This window comes from Pelodiscus sinensis, chromosome 13 (genome assembly GCF_049634645.1).
Source record: "Pelodiscus sinensis isolate JC-2024 chromosome 13, ASM4963464v1, whole genome shotgun sequence".
NCBI classification, from domain to species: Eukaryota; Metazoa; Chordata; order Testudines; family Trionychidae; genus Pelodiscus; species Pelodiscus sinensis.
The window spans coordinates 26350166-26374569 of NC_134723.1; the positions used below are offsets into that span (position 1 = coordinate 26350166).

The 24404-nt window shown below is 39.3% G+C and overlaps 1 protein-coding gene across 6 annotated transcripts in view; it reads right to left on the reverse strand.

Moving 5' to 3' along the window:
- ATRX (ATRX chromatin remodeler) overlaps nt 1-24404 on the reverse strand; it is a 200468-nt gene that overhangs the window by 88292 nt on the left and 87772 nt on the right. For all 6 annotated transcript variants that reach the window (XM_006136188.4, XM_006136189.4, XM_006136187.4 and 3 more), the window contains 5 exons: nt 15550-15628; nt 8957-9087; nt 8290-8469; nt 2687-2780; nt 431-539 (listed from right to left, as the gene is read on the reverse strand). In XM_006136188.4, coding sequence (XP_006136250.1) covers nt 431-539; nt 2687-2780; nt 8290-8469; nt 8957-9087; nt 15550-15628 — 593 coding nt within the window. The remainder of the gene's footprint in view (nt 1-430; nt 540-2686; nt 2781-8289; nt 8470-8956; nt 9088-15549; nt 15629-24404) is intronic.

Sequence of the window (24404 nt, forward strand, 5' to 3'; positions counted from 1 at the left end):
TAGTTATTATTAAGGCTACAATTTTTTCACTGAAGTCACAGAATATGTGACTTCCAGCAACCTCCATGGGTTCAGCACTCAGCAATCGGGGGCTACAATGTACCCTCATCTGGCAGCAGCGGGTACCCCACAACTCCTAGTGTCCACTGGCAGGAAGTGAACTTCAGAGTTCCCAGACACTGTGGGTGACAGGGAGACCCTAGAGTTGCCTAGCCACTGTGGGTGCTACAGGAAACACATACCCTCCCGAGTTCCCTATTGTGTCATGGATATTTTTAGAAAAAGTCACACACAGGTCACAGGATTTGGCCTTTTTCTTTATGACCCATGACTTTTATTAAAAATACTGATGACAAAATTTTAGCTTTAGTAGTCATCTGTTATTGTATTAAACAATTTCGTCAGAACATAATGCATTGCTTTATAGTACCTTGTTATTATTTTCACTAGAAGAATCCTCCTGAACCTTTATTCGTCGTCTTTTCTTTTTCTGCTTGTAACTGCGCTGATTTTCTTCTGCCTCTGCTTTCTTAGCAGATCTGAGAAATGGAAAAAAAAATGTCATAGATAAATAGGACAACACTGATGAATCAAATGTTTAATTTTTCATCTTATAAAATACTCTACTACCCAGAACAATGGTATATTTCTCTCTCTTCACCCTATAGACTCACATCATTTTACAACATGTACACCTGTCTATTTTATCAATTTTCAGTTTAGCCATTATATTCAATATGAAACATGCAAAACAATATATTCTTTTGTAATGCGGACCCCTTTACTATCTCTAGCTATTTGACAATGTTGAGTTATTGACCTTAGCAGGCAGTAATGTAGTAGGTTTACCAACTGGATCCCATAATTTCTAAAGGGAAAAAGGACCTATTGTCATTTTATGCTGAGTACTGTGCCACCTACATCAGTGTTTCTTAAACTTTTTAAGACCGAGGAACACCAAACAATATTTTCTTTTAAACGAGGAACACCAAGGATTTTTTTTTGTTGAGTTTAAAAAAAAAAAAGTCGGGGGAGGGGAGTTTTTGAGGGGGGAAAAAAAGGGTCAGGGGAAAGTTATTGAGAAGAGGGGGAAAAAGGGTGGCCATTTTCAATTCTGTTCTCCGCGACACACCTCCAACTGCCTCGCGTTAAGAAACACTGATCTACATTGTAACTAGTTTGCACCCATGAGTTCCATAGCAACATAGAATCAACTTTAGTGGTTTATTTTCTAAATGTTTTCACACAACACAAACAATAAGGTTATATCCTAGACAACATCCAATAAAGTCACTAAAACTTAATACTTATTTAGAACCCCACTGTTCCTTAACTGCAGCAAACATCTTAGAAAAACACCAAATGTTTTAATGATCTTAACCTCTTGCTTCCCAAGTCTTCTAATTACACAGATATAAAGAGGAAATTTGAATGTTGACATGAGGGATGTTAATGTATACTTGTGTACAGTTAACCAATAAGCCTGAGCTCACCGGTTAACCTGCACGGTTACATACCATGACCCCTGCTGCTTCTGTATCAGAGGCAACAGGGGGGAGGGGAGGTGGGAGCCAGTGCGCATGGGGAGCCAGCTTCTAAGCCGGCTTCCCACCTGACAGCTCCCAGAGCTGCCTGTCCCCCACCTCACTGCCTTCCACAGAGACAGTAGTGGGGGAGGTGAGGTAGTGATGTAACAGTGTAACCGATAAGCAAAAGCTTATAGATAAATGCTATAGACTACACACATTTCCACCCCCTGCAGTAAATTTTTTTAGCAGGCTGGCCAGCAGCTCGGCTCAATTCTGGCTCAAACCGGGTCCAGAACCTACCCTTGCTGCGGCTCTGCATTTTAAGTGTCGTAGGAGCAAAGCAGATAGACAGCCCAGCTCCGTTCAGGCTCACATTGGGTCCAGGAGCTCAGACCCACCCTAGACAGAGGCTGCTGCCACCCCACACTGCTGCCTCTTTATCAGAGGAAGCAGTACTGGGTGACAGGCAGTCAGACCACAAGGGGAGCTGGTTTTCAAACCGGCTCCCCTCGTTGACCAGCTCCCGTCTGGCACCCATCACTGCTGCCTCTGATACAGTGCCCTGCCCCCGGGGACTATAGAAAAAAAATTCATGAGGTTACTCGACTGTTAAATTAACCAATATTTAACATCCCTAGGGTGAGGTGCTGCTGCTTGCATAGTGTCAGCTTCCAAGCTAGCTCCCAGCACATGTCAGCTCTCACCAAGCTGACTGCCCCCTTCCCCAGAGGGAGGGCAGACAGGAGCTGATACATGTGGACAGTTGTCTTTCAAGTCAGTTCCCCATGCATACGGATTTTTGTAGAGTCACTGCTGCCTCTGTATCAGTGCCTACACACTTGCATGTAAATGTGTAACCACTGAATAAATCAGCAGTTACACTTTTGCAAAAACAAATGTATTTTAACATGCTTAGTTGACACTCAATTCAACTTCCAAGCTTGAGGTAAACCGCAGATTCTGAAACTCTATAACTTGAATAACTAAAATTTAGTATCTGATCCCAAATCCACTGAAGTCAATGTCAGTCTCTGGTTCAAGCTCTTAGAGCACACCTGAATACTTCAGACAGGGAATGTGACTGGACTGTAACTTCTCAATAACCAAATAGGGGGAAAAAAAGCTCGCCTCAGACTAGAACTAAAATTGATTTATACCTTGTTCTAGGACGTTGCTCATCTTCAGATTCACTGACTTCTTCACTAACTCCAGATTCTTGAAATTCTGAGTCATCAGAATCATCACTGCTCACTTCAAGAATAAAAAAAAAGAATAAATGGTACTCTGTTGTAATCTGGGGCTACAAGAGCTGGCAGCTCTGGTAGTCCCCCACAGGGCCAGCAGCCCTGGCAGACCCAGAGCAGTTAACTATGTAATCAATATAATTTTTATCAGTTACACTGTTAATATTTTTATTCATTTATTACATCCCTAATGTGAAATGAAAGCAATTTTACTGCTCCAGGCCAGGGTTGATGCAACTGAGGAGGCTTAAGACCAATGGGTCCTAGAGACTGGTCTGGCCATGCCTTAGTCTGTCATTTTATTTGCTAAAATAACATCTTAAAAGTAACAACCATATCACAAGAGACACAAAAATGAGAAGCTTTATGAGGGAACACTATTAACAATGCAATATAGGATAATTCATCCTTAGATACATGGAAGATTACTGATATTACTGTAACACTAAAAATATTACTACACTTTCAAATTGTGCAACAGATAATTTGCTTTCAATGTAAATAAACCATTTTCACTCTGAAATGCCAGGGTTATTGGTGTTTGCAGTGTTGCTATAGTAGTGTTGGTCCCATTTGATCCCATGGTTATTATATGTAAGAGAGCTGTACTAACAGTCATTCCCTTGCTCCCCTCTCTAAAAAAGGGTAGAAGCGCTGCATTCTTAGCTTACGACAACAAGAAAAATAAACCAAAGTTTAATTGAACCGTTACACTCGCAGTCCCATTTTTAATCACCTTAAAAGAGCTTAGGGGAATGTAGAGTTTAACTCTCTATGATGAAGGATATTTCTGGTGACACAAGGTCCATGTCTAGTGTGAGGAAGAGGTAGCAGTTACAGCAGAAAGAGAAAGAGAAATTGGTTTCTCCTGAATTATACCTATTTGATTTTCAGGACTGGTATTAAGATTTTATGGGGAGAGTACAGGAGAAGGGAGAGAGATTAAATAGAGTAAACTATACTGGAATATTCACTGTGTTTTAATAAACCAAGTAAATGAACAAAAACAGACAACAACAGAGTCTGGCACAACAGCACAAGAGGAGGTGCATAAAAATATATTTTAAAATTCCCAATTCAAAATTTGAGTTGTGTCCAAACTGTTCTAGTTTTAGATTGATTTAATTTAAATGGACTTCAAGAATATGGATTAAACATCATTATCTAATATATAAAGAAGAATGTTTGTATGTTTGTGCTCTATTAACTTAGGCACTATAAGACCTACCGCAACCAAACTTTCCATGGGATAACCTTTCCTCCGGAAGAAGGTTTTAAGGTACTTTTGGACCCTATCGGGCCCAATTTCAACCTGTAAAAATAAAAATAACCCGCCACGCTGCGCTGCAGGAGCAGCCCCGCCCACTCTGTCACGTGCCTGCCGCCTGTGGCCCCCAGCACCATCCGGGACTTGCTCCACCCCCATGCGCACAATGGCTCAGGCACCCGCCCTGCCCCCCATGGCTACAGTTACCAGATAGTCTTTAAAAAAAATAAAATAAAAAAAAATAATAATAATTAAAAAAAAACCACCACCCAGTGGAGAATTAAACCTTTGGTTTCCAGATACGTGTACCAGAGTTTGGACCAAGGACGCCGCTTTTAAGAAAAGTACCCCGATCAAAATTGAGAAACCCAGATGGTTTATAACCTAAAGTGACCCCGTAAGGGTCCTTCTGAATCCTTTGCTAGTAGAAATCAGATTCACTATGGATTGGACTCAGTTGAATGTGTCCAGAACGGAGCCGAAATATTTGCCCTACTCCCTTCCTATTTTACAAGCTTGGGTAAAGACACACCAAAGCCCCAGAGTCGAACCAAGCGAGATTTAGCAGACACTATATTGGGAGGAATTGGTGCTGGAACAAGAATTATGAATACAGTAGATCTAGAGGTAATTAGAAATAAACTGAGTGCCTTGTCAAAATTACAAGACAGTTTGATACATGAGCAGGCAGATACCAATGTGGATTTAGTGAAGATATGATTAGGTAACTTTAAAGCAACACAGAATTTATGGAAATGGTTAAATACCACCAGCTGGCTGACACAAAAAACAGCTGGAATTGGGAAATAAGACTGCCTTAGCTATGGGTTGCACGGAAATGCAAATTCTCAGTTTATCATCACTTGAACATAAAATGTTCTGGGTAATATCAGGCAATGTTAAAGAACTGGAACACCTTTTAAAACGAGCCATGAAGTAGGGCTATATCACTAGGCACATGTGTCTGGGATGAACTAGAAAATGTAACCCGTGTAATGTATAAATGGACAATGTGTATGTGTTGTATTCCGGGAAATAATATTTTGGGAGGATAACAGCATTAACCAACCACCAGTAGATGAATGTAGGTGCAATGCAAGCATCTTGTACACTAAGAATCACACTTATATCTTCCTAAGCTAGAGAAAACTCAGAGCACCCTGACTGCCCCCTTTGTCAACTTCTTTATCTCTCTCGGTTTGAATTGGGGAGAGTTAGTAGATCGTTTGCTATTAGAAGCAAAAGTCACACACCGTTTTTACAAAGAACTCAGCAGAATGTGGGAAGGCAAGTTCTCCAAATAATACATGCAAATGGAGATACGATTAAAATTGCTGGTGCTGAAAAAACTTACTGCTTATCACTGGTATATTTTTACAGGTTGGTCTCCCACATCTATGCTTCACCCATTGATGATTGTACTCATATTGTGTTGCATTTGCCTAATTGGAATGATATTCATGTGTTGCTGGACAAAAAGAATGTTTGTTAAATTGCAACCACTAGCTCAGATTGCCCCCCAGTATATAGCCATGAAACAATTATATAAGATATGATCCACTGAAGAATGGTTCTTGAGGCATCAAAAGGGGGATATGTTAGGACCGAAAGTTTTATTCTTTTTATATTTCTTATCTTAGGTTTAGTAATGTAAGGTAATATATATAATCATATTTAATATAGTAGTAATGTAGCAATAATATAGCAATATAAGGCATATATATTAACATACATTTAATATTTTACAAATTAAGTCCTTTCAGTTGGAGGTCTATTTTCTTTGTTCTGAAGTTTAGTAAATGTCCTAAAGTAGAAAAACAGTTCTGGGTATTGTGGCTGTGTTAATAAGATTAGAGGAATTCTGCTAATGTGCAAGGCCAAAGCCTTAATTGCTTGATTTACAATTGCAGATCTGTAATTTTGAAAGTCCTTGTAACATTGCTCATGTCTGTGAGAGGAGTGTGAATGTGTTGGGATGAGATGCAAAGTTATATCCAGATGGCCAAAGCAGGGGGTGAGTGAGTGTGGGGAAAGGCCAGAGGACGAGACAACCTGACTGCAGAGGAGCCATCTATAACCACTGATGTATATCCCCTACTCACAAGATGATTGGATAATTGGCAGATTGACGAACCATGAAGCAGAGCAGGCACCCCCAAAAGACAATTGATTACAGGATGAACCTTGGAAAATGTTTGGGAATGATTGACATCAATAAGATAACATTCCGGTCACAAGCTGACAGAGGAATCCATGGATTTCAACAAAAGAAAAGGATTATAAAAAGCAAGATGCTTTGCTATGGAACTTTGGGTTCATCTGCCATCATCTTGAGAGGAGTATCGGATCGATCGACCAACAAGGCCCTGCTGCCCCCTGTGCTCGATCTAGCCGGCGGGAAGCAGAGCTGGTTGGGGGAGATCAGGGTGGGGGGGTGGCCAATGGAAGCAGGGCTGGCCGGGGGAGATCGGGAGGAGGAGAACCGGCCAGCAGGAAGTAGGGCTGGGGGGAAACAGCCGGCAGGGAGAAGAACCGAGCCACGCCAGGTAACTCCAGCTAGTCTAATATATAAAGGAGAATGTTTGTATGCTAGTAACTTGGACACTATAAGAACTACTGCAACCAAACTTTGCATGGGATACCCTTTTATCCAGGAAAAGGTTTTAAGGTACTGTGGGAGGAAAGAGATGAGAGACTGACGCCTCTCCCTGGGGCTGCACGGGGTTTGGCAGTGTGGGGAGAAGCGGCTTCCCGGGGGAAGCTGCAGGGACAGTCGCTCACTAAGGCCGGCGGTGGGCTCGGATGCTGGCAACAGGCGTGCGGCTCTCTTCTCCCTCCCTCCCCTCAGGCTTCTCACCTCAGTTATATCAACTGTCTGCAACAGGTTGTTTTATACTTTTTTCTTTAATATATTTTAATCCCTATAGAACTCAGTGCAACTTTTCTACCAGTAAAAAAAAACGATAATGGACTACAAGCAGTCCCCGGGTTACGTACAAGATAGGGACTGTAGGTTTGTTCTTAAGTTGAATCTGTATGTAAGTCGGAACTGGCGTCCAGATTCAGCCGCTGCTGAAATTGACCGCCAGTTCTGACTTACATACAGATTCAACTTAAGAACCCCAAGCGTCCCCAAGTCAGCTGCTGCTGAAACTGATCAGCGGCTGATTCCAGGAAGCCTGGGGCAGAGCAACTCTGCCTCGGGCTTCCTGTAGTCAGCGCTGGTCAGTTTCAGCAGCGGCTGACGTGGGGACGCCTGGGGCAGAGCAGCTGGGGTGCTGCTGGGTTGCTCCAGTAGCACCGCTCCTCGGCGCTACTGGACCAACCCAGCAGCACCCCAGCTGCTCTGCCCCAGGCGTCCTGATTCAGCCACTGCTGAAACTGACCAGCAGCGGCTGAATCGGGACCTGGGGCAGAGCAGCTGGGGTGTTGCCGGGTTGGTCCAGTAGTGCCCAGAGCGGCACTGCAGGACCAATCGGCAGCGCCCCAGCTGCTCTGCCCCAGGGTCCACAACAAAAGCCTGGTCTGCTGGGGGGGGGGGGCACACTAGCTGCGCTCCTCCCCCCGCAGGAGACCAGGGACACGGGGAGCAGAGCCGCAGCGGCAGCGGGGTGCCGCGCCTCTGAGGCTTTGCTCTGGCAAAGCCTCAGAAGCGTGGGAACCCGCCGCTGCTGCGGCTTCAGTCCCGGTGCCCCTGGTCTGCTGGAGACGGTCTCCAGCAGACCAGGGGCACCGGGAGCAGCTTACGAACGGGGCTCTCTCGCCCCGGAGCTCGCAGGTAGCAATCCGCCACCTCGACCTCCGGGGCGAGAAAGCCCCGTTCGTAAGTGCGGATCCGACATAAGTCGGATCCACGTAAGTCGGGGACTGCCTGTACTGTTTTTCTAAATTTTGTTCCTCCACTTTCCCAAGCAACACCAGGTAACTCCAGCTAGTCTTTGAATAGGTTAGCTTTTGCACTTCTAATAAATCTTTCACAATTGTTTCATAGATAAAGTTTTTGAAAGACAATTTATGGACAAAAAAAATCCAATGACAACCACGCTTTTTTCCCTTATCTGTTCTCAATCTCAACTGCAAAACAAGAAACAACTAACAATGTAAAAGTGAGAGAGAAGGTAAGGGAAAGACATACCAAGGAATTCCAGGAAAACTTTTCCTCACTGTAAATCTCCATTATGCAACAAATCTGCATATCATTTAAGGAAATACAAATACATCTTGCCACACAAACATTTAAATGTTATACCTTTCCTTCTATTTTTGCGTTTGCCTTCTTTTGTGTCCTTAGATTTTCCCTTTTTTTCTTCCTCAGATTCTCCATCACTCATACTTAGCTTGTGTCTCAGCAGTCTGTGTCTGTATCTAGGCTTCTTAGATTCTTCATCATCTGAATCCGATTCAGAATTATCTTCCTTTTCATGATCCTCTGTTAGAGAGAAAAAGCAACACAGAACTCATACAGATCGCTATTTGCTCATTTGAGTTGCATTTCATCTATTAAGTAAGAAATATGTAAGCCAAGGAATACACACATGCACCTCCCCCTTTTATTTTTGCAGTGGAAATAGTTTGATCTTACAGTTATCACATGGATTAATCAACAATGGCAATTTTATTTTCCAATCATACATCTTGTATACTTGAATGTCTTCTTGTCTTTTATTAATCAAACATTGTGTAGCACATACTTGGCTCTAAACTGATTATAAAGATATGATCACAAAGTACACTTTTACAGAAGTCAAACAGAGAAACCCAAAGACTGACTAACTTCAGTTTGGCAGGTGGCATCAAAAAATGTATGATGTTTGGGGACTGTTCACTGATTTTGCTGTTATCTTTCCCTGAAAGACTTCTGAAATTATGACAGATTCTAAAGCACCATTTTTTTCCTGCCATATTTTGGTGCTCACCGTCATCTTCTGCGTTTTCATTTTTCTTTCCAGTTTTCTTTTTTCCTTCATCTGATTCTTCATCTGAAGATGCATCCTCATCAGAGGAAAGATTGGCTTTGATTTCTTCTAAAAGCATTTTCTTGGCAATTCTTTGAAGTAAAACAAAAAATATGATGTATTCCATTGCTTACATAAGATTACATTTGTCATTCATTGATTTATGTAAATCAGAACTTCAGTAACAGCGTTGTGAGCTCAGAAAGAATTATGAATGAAGAGTAATCATGGTGGTAATGGGGGGATATTCTAAATGAAATTTCATATGTTAGACATAATAATTTACTTTTGAAGAAGTTTTTTGCAGTGCTCCCAAATAAGTACTTTCAAATTTAAACCATGTTCATTGCAGATTTTGTTCAAATGTGTTCTTTTAAACAACATCTAATAACTTAGGTCTATTTTATTCCCCTGCATTTGTCTCACCTTCAATATCCCTCATCTTTTCTAATCAACTGTGATGCAATATTAAGCTGAACAATTTTTAGTTCTATTGACCTCAAGAAAACGTAAATGTTGTGGGCCAAATCCCTAAACGATTGTTAGCAAAAACAGTGCTAAAGCAATGGTGAATCTCTGGACACTTTCCTCTATGCAATTAATGAGTGGTAAATGCAGCATTAAATCAACTCCTTAAAATTCTGAAAGTAAACAATATGCAGTAAACCACTCAATTTTTTACTCTCTCTCTCTCTCCAAATTTTGTTCCTAAAAAGCTCTTCCTGAGACGTGTTACAATCTTTCATGTCTGCGGATCTTGTGTTTCACAAATGATGCAGAAGGCGTAAGTGCAGTGTTTTATAGTACACCCAGGGTCTCTCAAGAAGATGGTTTAAACAGTTGAGAAAAAAAATCTACATCAGTAGAAAAATCACAAAAAGGGCCTCAAATCCCCTCAAACATCTGCCAGCATTATTTACAAGATCTTGCAAAAAAGGAAAATATAGGACGAAAATACGTACAGCAAAAAGTGATGAACAACAAATGGACAAGAAAACTGTGGGCTTTATCTGAATAAAGTTCTATAGTTCAAGGGGGGGGAGGGGGAATTGTCCCTCAGGTCCTATGGAATGCAAAACGAAAAGAATATTTTAAAATATTTCTACTGTCTCCAATGTTAACTGTAAGACTTCATGTGTTTTCCCATCAGATCCAATTATTTCAGCTGTAATGCTGAAATTGTATACATCATACATATAAAAGTGTCTATGCCTAGTCAGAAACCCAGGTCATAAGCCAAGAAACTGAACAGATCTATGCTTCATTTGAAACTGGCACAGAAACAACTGATCCTGATGAGTTATTTTTTATGTCACACAACTAAAGTCAGTAACAGTCACTTTGGATTATAAAAAAAAATAAATTTATAGTTTATTTAATTTTCCAGGAAGCAATTTGTGCCTCAAAAGCAATGCAAATTTTTCAAAATCACTGTATTGTATTTTCCCCAAAGTTTTTCCAATTACACTTCAGCTACGCAGTATTTTCCCTTTTAATACATGTTAATGTATTTTCAAATGAGAGTTCAAGACTAGTATATTTTGGTTATTCGTTTAAAAGTAAAGGGGGAATTTTTAAAAAAATTATCCGAGAGCATGAATGTTTGTAGTTTGTGCACCAAGACATGCTGATTTTCAGCATCCAGAGCAGAAATATGTCTACATTAAAGAATTATTTGACACATGTATAACAAGATGAGTCATGATGTAAAGCTATTTTAAAAAATAAATTTACCTAAAAAGTTGCTTTTAATTACTTGTATCAACTGACTTCACTTTGTGGACCTGACCCAAAATTTATTGAGGTCCTACTGACAAAGTCCCATTAATTTCAATTAGCTATGTATTAGTCTGTGTAGGAGAAATAAGATGAGAATACAAATTTTAAATGTTAATCAATGTAGCATCTAGCAGATGATTTTCTGTATTAGAAAATTAAAATCTTCCCTGGTTTGTAGCGTTTATGTACTTATTTACCCAGAACAGGTGCAATTTTCTTCAGAATGCAATGGTTTGGATTCTCAAAAAAGGGGAACTTTCAAGTATTTCCTTATTTTTAATTAACTTATATATGAAAGTTACAAAATATTTTAAATTATCTAGGCAATGTGGACACCACCAGTAGGCTTGCTAACTTTTACAGAAAGAACCCACTCAACAATGGGAAAGGAATAAATTTAGAAATCCTAATTTTAAATTTAGAAGTCTCGACACACTGTCCTGTAGCAGAGCATTCAAATGATTTCACAATATCCTCAATAGTGCTAAAAGAGTTAATAAAACTTGAAATTAGATAATTCTTACCTGCATTGCAAGCCATCTTTTAAATGTGCATGTATGTGTGTTTCTAAATAAAGTGGATTTTGACACTTTCACATTTACAGAATGTTTGGTGAGAGAAATCTAAAGAATACATTCATCAGAATTTCTTCATATGCATGCACTCTCGTATGTACGCACAGAATGCTATTTCTTCTCTATTCCAGAGTGCTTCTAAAGATACCAAAGTCACTGTCCACTGTACTTTCATCATCTGAACTTCCTCAGGTTGAATCATTTTAATGATCACTAATTAATAAGCATTTTTGAAGTTAGCATATTAATAGCTACATATTTCTATGGTCCACAAGGTACTTAAAAACACTCATTTTTCAGCTCCTGAATGACAGTTCAAACACTTCACATCAAAGGAGATGCTACTATTTATTTAGCGGAAACCAGATACAAATTTTGGTCCTCTAAAACTAGATTCTCTCTAGTATGTTCCACTGAAGTGGTGCTCTAGCCTGAAAATGTAAAGCATGTTTAGAAAGTAAGACTAAGTTTTCTACTTTTAATGTAATCCAAGGATTAAATATAAAGAAACAGGTCAACAATACCAAAGAGACAATGGTGAATAGATCAAACCCTATAAATGCTTCTGATGAATGTTTGCCATAACAGTATTCACATCATCATGTGAAATTAGATGTTCAGTTCTTGAAATTAGTTTTATTAAGTTAAATTATGTCTGGTCTCAAAATAATAAAAATCCATTCCAACTTCAGGTTCAACTTCTAAATCTTTAGAAAGCAATTAAGATTCAGGATTAACAGTTACCTACACCAACAAACTTTTATTCTTTTCAGCACTTGTTTCACCATCAAACTGTCAAAGTGCCAAAACAATACAGTGTGAAAATTTCTTCTCCCAACAAACCTGTGGGGAGGGGGGTATTAATTTTCTTGGAATCAAGGATTTTTAGCCAACATGAATTATAATGAAATGCTATAAAACTTTTAAATGAAAATAAAAATAAAAGTACAAGGTCACACAATCCATTTGATAGCACACTAGACTGCAAGTGAGGAAACTTGGATGCTATTTACAGCTCTGCCATTGATCCGCTGTGTGATCTTTAGCAAGTGTTTACAGCTTTGAGCTGTTCCCCACTCCCTGTAATATCTACATAGGCAGTAACCTCTGCGCAAGGACTGTTTTTCAAACTGTGTTTGCACAGTTCTTCACAAAATGAGGCCTCTGATTTCTATCAGGGCTTCTAACCACTAATGTAATACAAAAAATACTCTATGGTGTAATTTTAAATAAGTCATGGTTTAGATAGTCTTACTCTAACAATCGTGTTCTTGAAATATTCATTTGTAAATTATATTACAATTATCAAATTATTTGTTAATTTATGCCAGAAAAAAATTTAAGTGGGTAAACTGGCAATAATTTTGGCTTCATAAACACAAGGTAGTGCTACCTTGAGGTTATTCTGTAGACATTCCAGCAATAATGGAATAGCAGATAGGTCCACATGATAAATTGTACCTTTCTTTGTTCATGAATGTTAGAGCCAAAATGACTGACTCATTTATAGCTTGTCAAAAATCTTGAGGTTATAATGTTGTCACTGTAAAATAAATTTAATTATGAATATAGGAATTTAATCATTACAATTAGCACTATTCCTAATTCAACTAAATCAACTCACAAGTCATGTCCCTCAACATATTAGTTATAGTCTATCAAATTGTTCAAATTAAGCCACTAAAGATACAAAACCATAAGGCTGTGCAAATTAGAAGGCACCATTCTTTAAAACTATTAGAAATGTAATTAAATTTAATATTTAGCACTCTGTTAATATTTATTATTTAGCTGTATGTTTTCATAGTATTATATACATATGTTTGACTGACATTTAGTACACAAAATATTTTCTTCAGATGAATAATATACCAAATACTTGTTCTAAATACTGTACTATGCCTTTGTTTCATCAATCTGATTTTCAAACTCAGTTATATTACAGTTAAATTAAATGCTTGGACAAGAAAAATGTTTTACAAAAATTTATTGCATCCATCAAATACTTAAAGGCATTCTGCATTAATACACTATTTACCTCTTAATAAACAAAACTACTGCAAACATTAACAGTACCATTTAAAAGATCGGAAGGACCAACAACAAACAAATACACAACATAAAATGACAGCATACAGCACTGCCTGTCATTATGACCCACTCAGATATTGCGCTTTGGCAAAAATCATGTCAAGATTTCTTTAAAAAAATTATTCATGCCATTCACATTCAAATGTATTCCAACAATAGAACTTCTAAGCTAGAGACTTGCAAACATGAGAGCGCCCACACTATAAAGATCTCATGGGTACTAGATACCCTCTTTGGCCTGGCAAAAATGAGGCAGCATTTTTAAAACTTTGTGATGAATAAAGAATAAACACCTTTTTATTAATCTTCTCAAAATGGGCTCCCTTTTAAAAAAAAATTGTACCAGTGAGTATAAGACCCTGTACAATGCATGTTGAATGTAGTGAGTTCAGTTATCAATTACTTCCTGAAGACTGAAAGGAATATTTGGGAACAGCCACCGCCCCCTAAATATCAGAAATATGTATTCAGAATACTTCCGAGATAAAAATTTAAACTATGTTTCAGTCTGAAAAATTACACAAACTGATTTTAAACCCTAAAAAAATTATATATAGTGTTTAAATCTAATTTGTTCAAGTTCTATTGGGGTTAAATTGAAAGACAGAAGATAATCCCCCCAGATAAAGATAAAAGATAAAATCTACCACTTAACATGTGAACTGTAAAAAGCTGAGCTTTCTATGACAAATATTTGCTTTAAACCAGCTGAATCATCAACCAGGAATCCTCAAAATGTAACAAAGTTAGAGTGAAATTAAATCATAATTTAGAACAACCCTTAATAATGTTTATATGTTGTGCTTATGGACCTGTGCTGTCAGTCCAAAAAAGTGATTATTTAAAATTTAGTTTAAAATGTTTTCTTAATTTTTAAAACTAAACATACAGGAGAGCTAGATTAGCAGCAACATTTCTGTACCCAACTGAGGTCCATACAACAAAATCATGTTTTTAAAATTCACTTCAGTTATGGAACAAAAGGTAGTTACTTTGTGGAATAGACACCATGTTCTATGCTACTAAGGCTCAGAAAGGCAGAAAAGCAGACTATCAACAACAGTTGTGTTGCAAAGTTACAAAGTCGGCCTCACATTTACTATAGGACAAAAAAAAAAAAAAATCAGTTTCAGAAATACTGTATAAAGGTTTTTTGGAGAAACTTTAATAGCTTCCAAAAAGAAACTCCTGCTCATAACTGAGTGTTTAGCATAGAGTCGCTTTAAATTAATACTTTGTTCATGCTATGTAGTAACTAATTAGAAAGACAAAGTCTTTGACATTTTATTTTATTATCTATCCAAACTACTTTTTGATTACTACATTATATTAGTAAAATGTAACATGCGTTTGAACAAAAAAACCCTAAAACTAAAGATACATCAATTAATTATTTTTTATAAATTTTCATTGTAAAACTAATTAATATATAGGGATAGATCCTGAAATCACTCAAACACATGCTTTACTTTATGCACGTGAGTAGTTCCCTTGATGGCAAGTAAGCCTATGTGTTAGCACTTGTAGCATCAAGACTAACCACCACAACTAATTTCAGATACTCATCAATGAATTAAACCTCAACTCAATTAGCAGTCTGGGAAATCCATGAAAATGTTTTCTTCATATACATGTGTTCCCATACTTTTAGTTTATATTTCTAATGAGAATAAATGTTTTAATAAAAAGAAAATATTAGCACTAATAGTCATTGTATATTGCACAGATGCCAATTTTTATCATCTATTCATGTAAGTAGCTGAAATTCACATTTATCAAAGCAGGCTTTTACTTGTTTCAATGAAAAAAACTTATCACAAAACCCACATTTTACATAGGAATATAAAACAGACAGTGCTGCAATGCATTTATAACACACCCTATGCAAGGTGTGTTAGTTAACACTTCTAAATATTTTTCTTTGCTTTTCTGGATTTTGGCCTCTGTTTTCTGGCCTCTCGTTCAAACTTGAGGGAAGCCTGTGAGCGAGTCTTTACAAGGCAGGCAGTCCTGGTTTTTACAACCTGCTTGCTCTTCCGTTGCGCCGGTTTGCGCCCACGCTTAGGGTGTGTTATAATCTTTTTAAAGTCCTTATGGATGGAATCATACCTATTCTCTGGATCGTCATCCTCCTCCTCATCCTCATCTTCCTCTGGAACAGCCCCTGATTTAGTCTCTCCTTCATCTCCTGGGAATAAAGTCAGACAGATTTGACATAAGGATAAAACCAGCAATACACATGAAAGCTTTCTATTATATGTGACCTGTTGTATCAAACAATTTAAAGATAACATGGTACTAAATATCACAATGCTACCTTTAAAAAAAAATCTTGAGTAGACAAATTTTCCCCCATAAAATATCTAATAGGAAGCTCTTTGAAACAAGAGCCTAGTTAACATAGGTATCTGCTACTGTAAGTGACAAGCAAATCATTCATAGTATAAAAAAAAAGGAAGGCATAACCTGTCTAGATTTTACATCGAAATGAAGAATTGCATACTCCATTGTTCAGGTATTTTAAAAACAAAAATTTAAGATTTTATTGTCCACTTCACATTACAGATGTAAAATCCCATTTAACAGGCTAACCAGTTAAACATATTGTTTAACTGGTTAAATGACTAAAGTTGAGTTAGCAGAGGATTTGGAACACCCCCACAGGAAGAGGCAGCACTGGCTCGGACACCAGAGCAGCTTCTGCCTGCGATTGGCCAGGGTGTTCCACAGGCAAGGGCTACTGCAGTATCCTGGTCAGAGCAGCTCCTGCCTGCAGAGTACCCAAGTCCCACTGCAGACAGAAGCTGCTCTAACTAGGATGCAAGAGCAGCCCCTGTATACAATGGGCTTTCCCTCTCCTCCCCCCTGCAGGATTGGAACAGCCCCCTGCCTGCAGCAGGTGGGGAGCTGTTTCAGCCTCACCCGTTAACCGGTTTAAACTGTCACATCTCTACTTCACAACTGGATTCTCATCACCAAATTAACATATAATGAAAAGATGATGGGAAACAGCCCTAACAAATTCATAGCCATGAAAAACATGTGATGGACCATGAAATCTGGTATATTGTGGGTTTTTATCCTATATTATAGAGATTTCACATGAGAGATCAGCATTTCTCATATCTGGGGTCCTGATGCAAAAGTTTCAGGAGGGTCAAGGGTTATGTTGGGGGGTGGGGAGGGTTATACTATCAGTGCTACCCTTACTTCTGTGCTGCTACTGATGGCTGTGCTTCCTTTGGAGCTGGAGCTGGGCACCCAGAGACTGGCAGCTGTTGGCCAGGCATCCAAATCTGAATGCAGCGCCCCATCATCAATTGGGCATCAGTACAGATTGCAATACCATACCACATCACTCTTACTTCTACACTGCTGCCTTCAGAGCAGGTGACCAGAAAGTGGCAGCCGCTGACTGAGGGCCCAGCCCTGCAACAGCAGCACAGGAATAAGGAGGCAATACAGCCGGGCCCTGACTTACGAACGAGTTACATACCAAACACCAGGTCATAACTCCATCTGTTCATAAGTTCGATTACATTCACTTACATACAGCCGCGCTATTTGTAAGTAAGGACTTCGTTCATAACTCGGAGACCGGCTGTATAGGAGGTTGGTTGTAAATACGAACGGCCATAAGTTGATGCGTTTGTAACTCAGGGACCGGCTGTACCATACCATGCCACTCTTCTATGTTGCTGTTGGTGGTGGCTCTGCCTTCGGAGATAGGCTCCCAGCCAACAGCTGCTATTCTCCAGCAACCCAGCTCTGAAAACAATAGTGCTATCACCAGGAGCACAGAATTAAGGTTAGCAGTACTGCAACTCTCCTACAATAACTTTATGACACCTCTCCCACAACTTCTTTCTGAGTCAGGATCCCTACAGTTAACACCACCATGACATTTCAGATTTAAATAAAATCCTACATCTATGACATTGACCAAAACAAACCATGAATTTGGTAGAGACCTGCAAATAAGCAACAACGCAACAGCACTATTAACTTCCCAAGTATACAGCAGCTTACTTACTCATAACTGAGCTGCCTAGTCTTCACAAGAAATACTTCAGCAGGAAAAGTTTCTCCTGCTGACCTATTTTCCTTTCTGTACTGCCAAGAAGAACCATTCAACATATATCTATCTTAGAGCATGCACATTTATGTATGAAGACTTCGTTCTCAAAATATATGCTCATTAGCCTCAGAGCAAAAATATCAACATTCAGGTTATTATTTAACATGCCTCACAAATACAGGAAGTTAATATACTTTACTTGTCTATTAAAACCACAAGTCAACTTAAGCAGAAGGAAATTTTCTTCTTCCTTAAAATTACATATGAAAGAAGGGAGCTATACATTCTTATATTGATCCTGCTACCTACCACTGTAGTTCACACACTGTATTTTTTCCCTTAGATGTTTTTTAGTCTTTTAAACACTTGCTTACAAATGGAATTATAATGACACAAGAGTATCTGGTAAGGTGTACTAAAATGCTTCCAGTATAGTCTATGGACAGTCTACACACTGGACATTTTTTTTAACAATTTTCTCATGGTCCAGTGAAGTCTAGCACTGATACTAACACTTTCCATTTACACACGTCAATACAGCTGCAGAACACCAATGAGAAGAGGAAATGGTTCATAAAGGGTCAAATAGGTGTTCTTTGTTGCTACTTCATATGGCTTTCACAATTCTCTGATTGATGTAACATTTGTCACAGAGCAGGAGCCAGCCAGCAATTAGCAGTAGGACTGGATATCAGGGGAGCTACTAAAGAGTAAAGTGTCAATAATTCATGTGTTCAATGCTTCTTTCTGCATGGTTAGTAGGGACATTCAACAGGTACTGCTAGTGTATTGGTGGACTTTTAGAATCCACCTATAGGAGTTCAAAGCTTCCATATCTAGGTAGTCAAAAACTTCTCTCTTTAGAAATCATACTCCATGCATATATTACTTTCACGTCTGTTTAAAGTCCCTTTAGGATTTTCAATTCTCATGAAAATCACCTACCATTTCCACGTCCTTCAATCTCCTCCCCCCACCAACCGCTATAAACTTTGTTCAATATACAAGTATAAGCTTCAGACACTGACTCCTATTGTTGCCTGACCCTTTTTAAGGTTAATGTTTAGATTAATAATCAATTGATCTGACTGCAATAAAATTCTTCCCCCCAGAAACACGCTACACAGAATTCACATTATGGAATTCAATATTTTGTGGGGCATTTCAGAGGAGGTAACAAGACTACTCGCGTTAAGGGGAAAAATAAACCTTATATGCCTTTAGTAAAATAATGGTGAAAAATAGAATTAATCCAAGTCATACAGCAAAATAAATATAATGCAGGATCAGGGTAATGTGCGGTATCATTCTATGTATAAGCTTTAGAATTGCATGCTCACAACATAAATTGATGACTTGGTTGTAATTTTCTTTAAAAGAACCAACTCTGTTTCTGGTATGAAGTGCCCAAAGGTACAAGTCCCTCAATGAGTTAAAGGGTCAAGTAGAAAAAAAGTAGACAGCAATGGAAGACACCCAGGAAAGACCACGGTACCTTCCTAATTACAAGGTTCAGTCCTCCATGCCCATACGTAGCATCTTTACTAGTATAATTCTGAGGTGTATGTAATTCTATATATTAACACACTTATATGTAGGACTACCATTTCAGCACTTGATCATACCATCCTCCTGCTTATGTGGATTTGCGATTATTCCATATTCCTTGTGAGAACACTTACTGGAACATTTCAACTCCTACAATTGAACAAACTCTTCTTAGTTCCCAAAATCTAAAAGTAACCCCAGATGTGTGCTATGTGAGATGGACTACTTAACCACACTTACACTAATTTATGCTCCAGTTAATATCTTACAGGATACAGGCTTGTAGTTTTCTTGCATTAATAACAGCACAGAAAAGAAGTCAAGACAGTGCATATAATGGGATAAATATCATGAGGGAAACTTGCCCTAAGGGCTACACTGTTCCTCACTTCTTTACAATTCTTTGATATCATTCCTGTAATAAGATTGACAAAATCATGAGCCATTTTCTTATAGGCTATCACTATTAGATTATTTAATGTAATTTTATGTAAGGACATGGGGAAGAGGATTCTCACTTTAAACTGTATCAACTTCAACTTATTTGAGATATGTTGCTCGTGTCCATTCAACGTAGGTGCGTGTGCTCGCCACATGCACAGGTGCCATAAGATTTTTCCCTCAGCAGTACCTGAAGGGGCCTGGATCTCAGCACCCCCTGAAGTGATGACCACATGCCACACCATACAGAGCACTCCCAGGCCCCTCCCTCCTCAGTTCCTTTTGCCAGGAGACTGACAGTGGGGAAGGAAGGTGGGAGGTTGAACAGTCATGAATAACACATCTCAAAGAACATCAGTTCCAGAAACAGGTAACTGTCTTTTCTTCGAGTGCTTGTTTATGTCTAGTCAACATAGATGACTGCTAGCAGTGTTCGACGAGGCAGGTAGGAGACTCAGGAACATGCAAATTGCAAAACAGCTCTACCAAAAGCTGTATCACTTCTCACATGGTGTGAGATCGTGTAATGGGCTGTGAAAGAGTGCACCGATGACCATGTTGCCACCCAATAGATTTTGTGTATTGAGACATTCACCAGAAAGACTGCAGACGAAGCCTGAGCCCCAGTCAAATAAGCCTTGACCAAATCCAGGGCTGAACCTGCTAGGTCATAGCACATCTGGATGCAGATGGTGATCCATCTGGGACGATACCAGATGGCCATTCATCCTACCTGCATAGGCTAGGAACTGCTGTATGGATTTACGGAAGGGCTTCGTTCTTTCCAGGTAGAAGGCCAGGGCTCTTCTGACATCTAGAGCATGCAGACATCATGCCGAAACACCGAAACATCAAGACAAAACACCGAAAGTTGTCTTGGCCCATGTGAAATGCCAAAACTATCTTCAAGAGGAATACCAGGTCCAGCTTGAGCTGCACTTTATCTTTGAAGACAACAGGATATAGTGGCTCCAATGTTAGTGCTCAAAGCCCCCCCCGGCCAATATAATGGCAACGAAAAAGGTCTCCTTAAATGACAGTAGTGAAAGAAGGCAAGTGGTCAATGACTCAAACAGAGAACCGGACCGGACTCACTGAGCATGCCAAGGGAGGCTCTGGCAACAGAACAAGCTGTCTGGAGATGAACCTGGAAACCCCAGGGAATCCAAGGGCACCAATGTGCTTGTCACGGCTGCTGAGGCCAAGGGGCGCCATCTGTGATACCATGTGGTACTTCTCTGACTGCAGTGCTAAAGGCTGCCCCAGGGGTAAGAAAGCAGAGTCTGAGATAGCACCTGCAGAGCAGACACTGGTGGAGGCCCATGATCCAGAGAGTGCCCTACGCTCCCGTGGTGCCAAGATCCTGATGCCAATGGTAATCTTGATGACCGAGTACAAGGCCTGAAGCTTCTGGTAAGCAGGCTCCTCTGGTCCCTTAAAGTGCTATGAGTGCTTGATGGACAGCATTGAAAAGGTGAACTCTGGTGCCAGGACACAGATCTAGACTAGTACAAGTGGGTACAGAGACCAGAGCTACTCAGCGCCAGACAGTAGCAGCACTGAGGGAAGCAGAGTTGCAAAGAGAGCAAGTAGTAGAGCTTGGTGAGGTGAGAACCATATGGGGAATCTCTCTCTCTACAATATCACCGCAGCCGTAGAGCATGTGCCTCCAAAAAGGCCTGCGCTCCAAAATATGGGACGCCAGTGACTCGGTATGACTTTGTGGGGAGACCTGTACTATCCCCGTAGGACAAAAGGGGGGCCTCCTGTCCAGGCATACCGATGAGCACAAGTGTTGTGTGCTCAGAGACGAAGTTGTAAGCTGCAACTTCCCCCCTGTGACAATGGTACCAGCATGGTGAGAATGTTCCACCTCTGGCATGGATGTGGGCTGTACATCCAAGGCAGTCAGCAGTGACTGGGTCGGACTGGGGCTATCTGCCTGCACCAGGTATTTGTCCTTGGAACATTCCAACACACAGTCCCCTTTCTTGGCCTTTTCCCTTCAAACTGAAGGGCCGTCCTTGGCAGCCTTCTTAGGCTTGGTACCTAAAAACACCTGAGTACAGTTCTTGCTGCACTAAGGAAGACTCCATGAGGACTGCACTTAAACACCCCTCTCTCTTACTTCCGTGTGGTGAAAAGAAGTGCAAATTTTGCACGTGGAGGAAATATGGGATTCACACAAACAATGAAGGCACGTGGGTCACTAATTAGCACAGGCCTGCGACATGCAGCACAGACCGCCTGCCCAGCACCCAGGCTGAGTCCCAACCAGGGACTAACTGTTAACTGCTCTATTAATGCTAAAAAGTAAATATTTACAATCAAACAGTGGGAATGACCAATGCTACAGCTAAGTCTGGAGCAAAGTGTTCCAAGCATCAACATTGGCAGCAAAAGGAAACTGAGGAGGGAGAGGCCTATATTGAGCGGCTTGTATCAGGTCCCTCCAGGTACGGCTGAAGGAAAATCTTCCGGCACCAATGCACATGGTGAGCACGCATACCTACGTTGAATGGACATGAGCAAGCATTCGAAGAAGAAAAATGTAATATTGTACATTACCATTATGGTTTGCTGTATGCTTCTTTTCCATATACGTATGTTTGAAATCCTAAATGCTCTCAGACACTGAGATAATGGTTTGAGTTTCCATTTGTCACCCTCAGATCCCTGTCTGAAAAGCATTCTGAAGTTTATGGCTCATTTAAGGAAGAAAAACATTTTATACTTTTAGTGCTGTTGTATTTACATTTTTATATTAAATGACATGAAGTGTTAATTTAATAGCCCACTGGAAAGTGGACTAATGGTACTGGCAAAAGAGTCAGGTATAGTGAAATCTTTTATCAATGCCCCACAATATTGATCTATATATCAAAGAAATCTCACTTTTAAACCTCTACTCAATGAAGACTGTACATCATGTCAAGTTGTGTAGTGGTTTTGCATAGGGATGTACCCAATTAATCGGCAGCCCAGCCCAGCAGGAGCAGCCGCCCACCTGTGGGATACAGTTAAGCAGTTAACTGATTAAACAGGATTTTACAACCCTAGTTTTACAGTGTAAAAATATACTCTTTTGGAGACTAAGATTTCCAACTAGTTAGGCAGATGATTGGCAAAATAAAAATTGTTGGGCAGAATACTCAGCAAATTTAAATTAGTAGTAATTCAGACACCACTGTTCTCTCTCATTCCAATGGGTGTTAAGCGGAATCGAGGGATGGGCTGTGGCTGCCTCCTGATTGTAGCATGAATAGACACAGGGCACATAACATACATGCCTCCAAAAGACATTTCTAATCCAAAGAGTCCAATCTTACAAAGATGAAACACATATACAACTACACTGGAATCTATACCAACACATACTTGAAGATCTGATTATCCTAAAATGACCTCTGGAATTTGGATAATGGCTCAGTGTTAAGTAACTTCTATACATACCAAATATCCTCTAAGGTACTCTTTAGGTGGAAAACAGAGAGATACAGAAAAGTTATATCTTGTTGCTTACTGCATATCCAGGGCTGAATTAATCACACTGATTCCAAATCAATAGCTTCACTCACCAAACATAAATAAAACAAGTCTCCTGAATTACCTACAATTTGCTAGACTTTTCTGAATTGTCTAACTTCATTATATAAAAGAGCTCACTGAAGAACCCTAAATTTTTAAATTAAAAATGGTTAAATCAACTCATTGCATTTCATCTGATGAAGTGGGTTTTACTCATGAATGTTTATGACCTAATAAATCGGTTAATCTCTAAAGCCATGTGTCTATACTGGAGAGTTAGTTCAAAATAACTCCACTTATTTCAAAATAACAAGGCAAACCTCCACACTACCAAGCCTGTTATTTCAAAATAATGGGATGATTATTTCAAAGTAACTCCTCCTCCTTGTGTAGAAGAATAAGCTTACTTTCAAATAGTTATTTCAGGAGTAGTTATTTCAAAATAACCTAGTAGTGTAGACATAGCCAAAGGTGTCACATGACTTCTTGTTGTTTTTGCAGATACAAACAAACATGGCTATCCCTGAGACTGTTGATATGAGGTAAATTGTGACTCTCTGATATGAAAGAGTCACTCATGAAGCATACCCTAGGTTGCTTTTCATTACATTAGGTAAATGAGCACTAACTGGACACATGAAAAAAATCAACTTTTTACAAGATTTCTGCATACATTTTAGATGTTGACACTATTATAATAAAAATAATAATAAATAAGGTGTATCATTAATGACTATTCTAAAAACAATGCCTCAATATATTGTTAATAAAACTTTGTTCTTTGGATAGAAAGCACCGTAAAAGTGAGATCTCAAAGTAACTTACAAATATCACTGAATAAAGTACTGTAGCACCCTCATGAAACAGACGTCAATTCTCTGGATTTTACATATATAGAAAAATAAGCACAAAGTTATTTAACTTATTTTTCTTTATTTTTTTCATATTTTATTTTTGTATTTTGATTTAACTTATTTTACTCCTCTAAAGTAAAAAATGCTATCACAGAACTTGCAATAGAACTTGGGAGTTCCTGGGATCTGTGCTTTATAGAAACACTGTCAACTTAAGTTTTCTAAATTAACTAAAGTTTTAAGATATTCTATTTTTGGATACAGTATTATTAAAAATACATTCTCTTTTGTTGCTATTTTATGTTACTTTTTAAAGAAGGAAAATCCAAAAGCAGCAATCCAAAAGCAGCAATGCCTTCCTCATCCTCATCCTTCCTGCTTTGTGCATATTCCTGCCTACTGAATCTTCTGCTTCAGCTTCACAATCCAGGAGAAGGGTGTGCATCAATGCAGTGAAACCAAGTACTATAGAATGTCAAGGAAAACAGTCTGGGAAGAGTTTCTCTCTCCAAGTA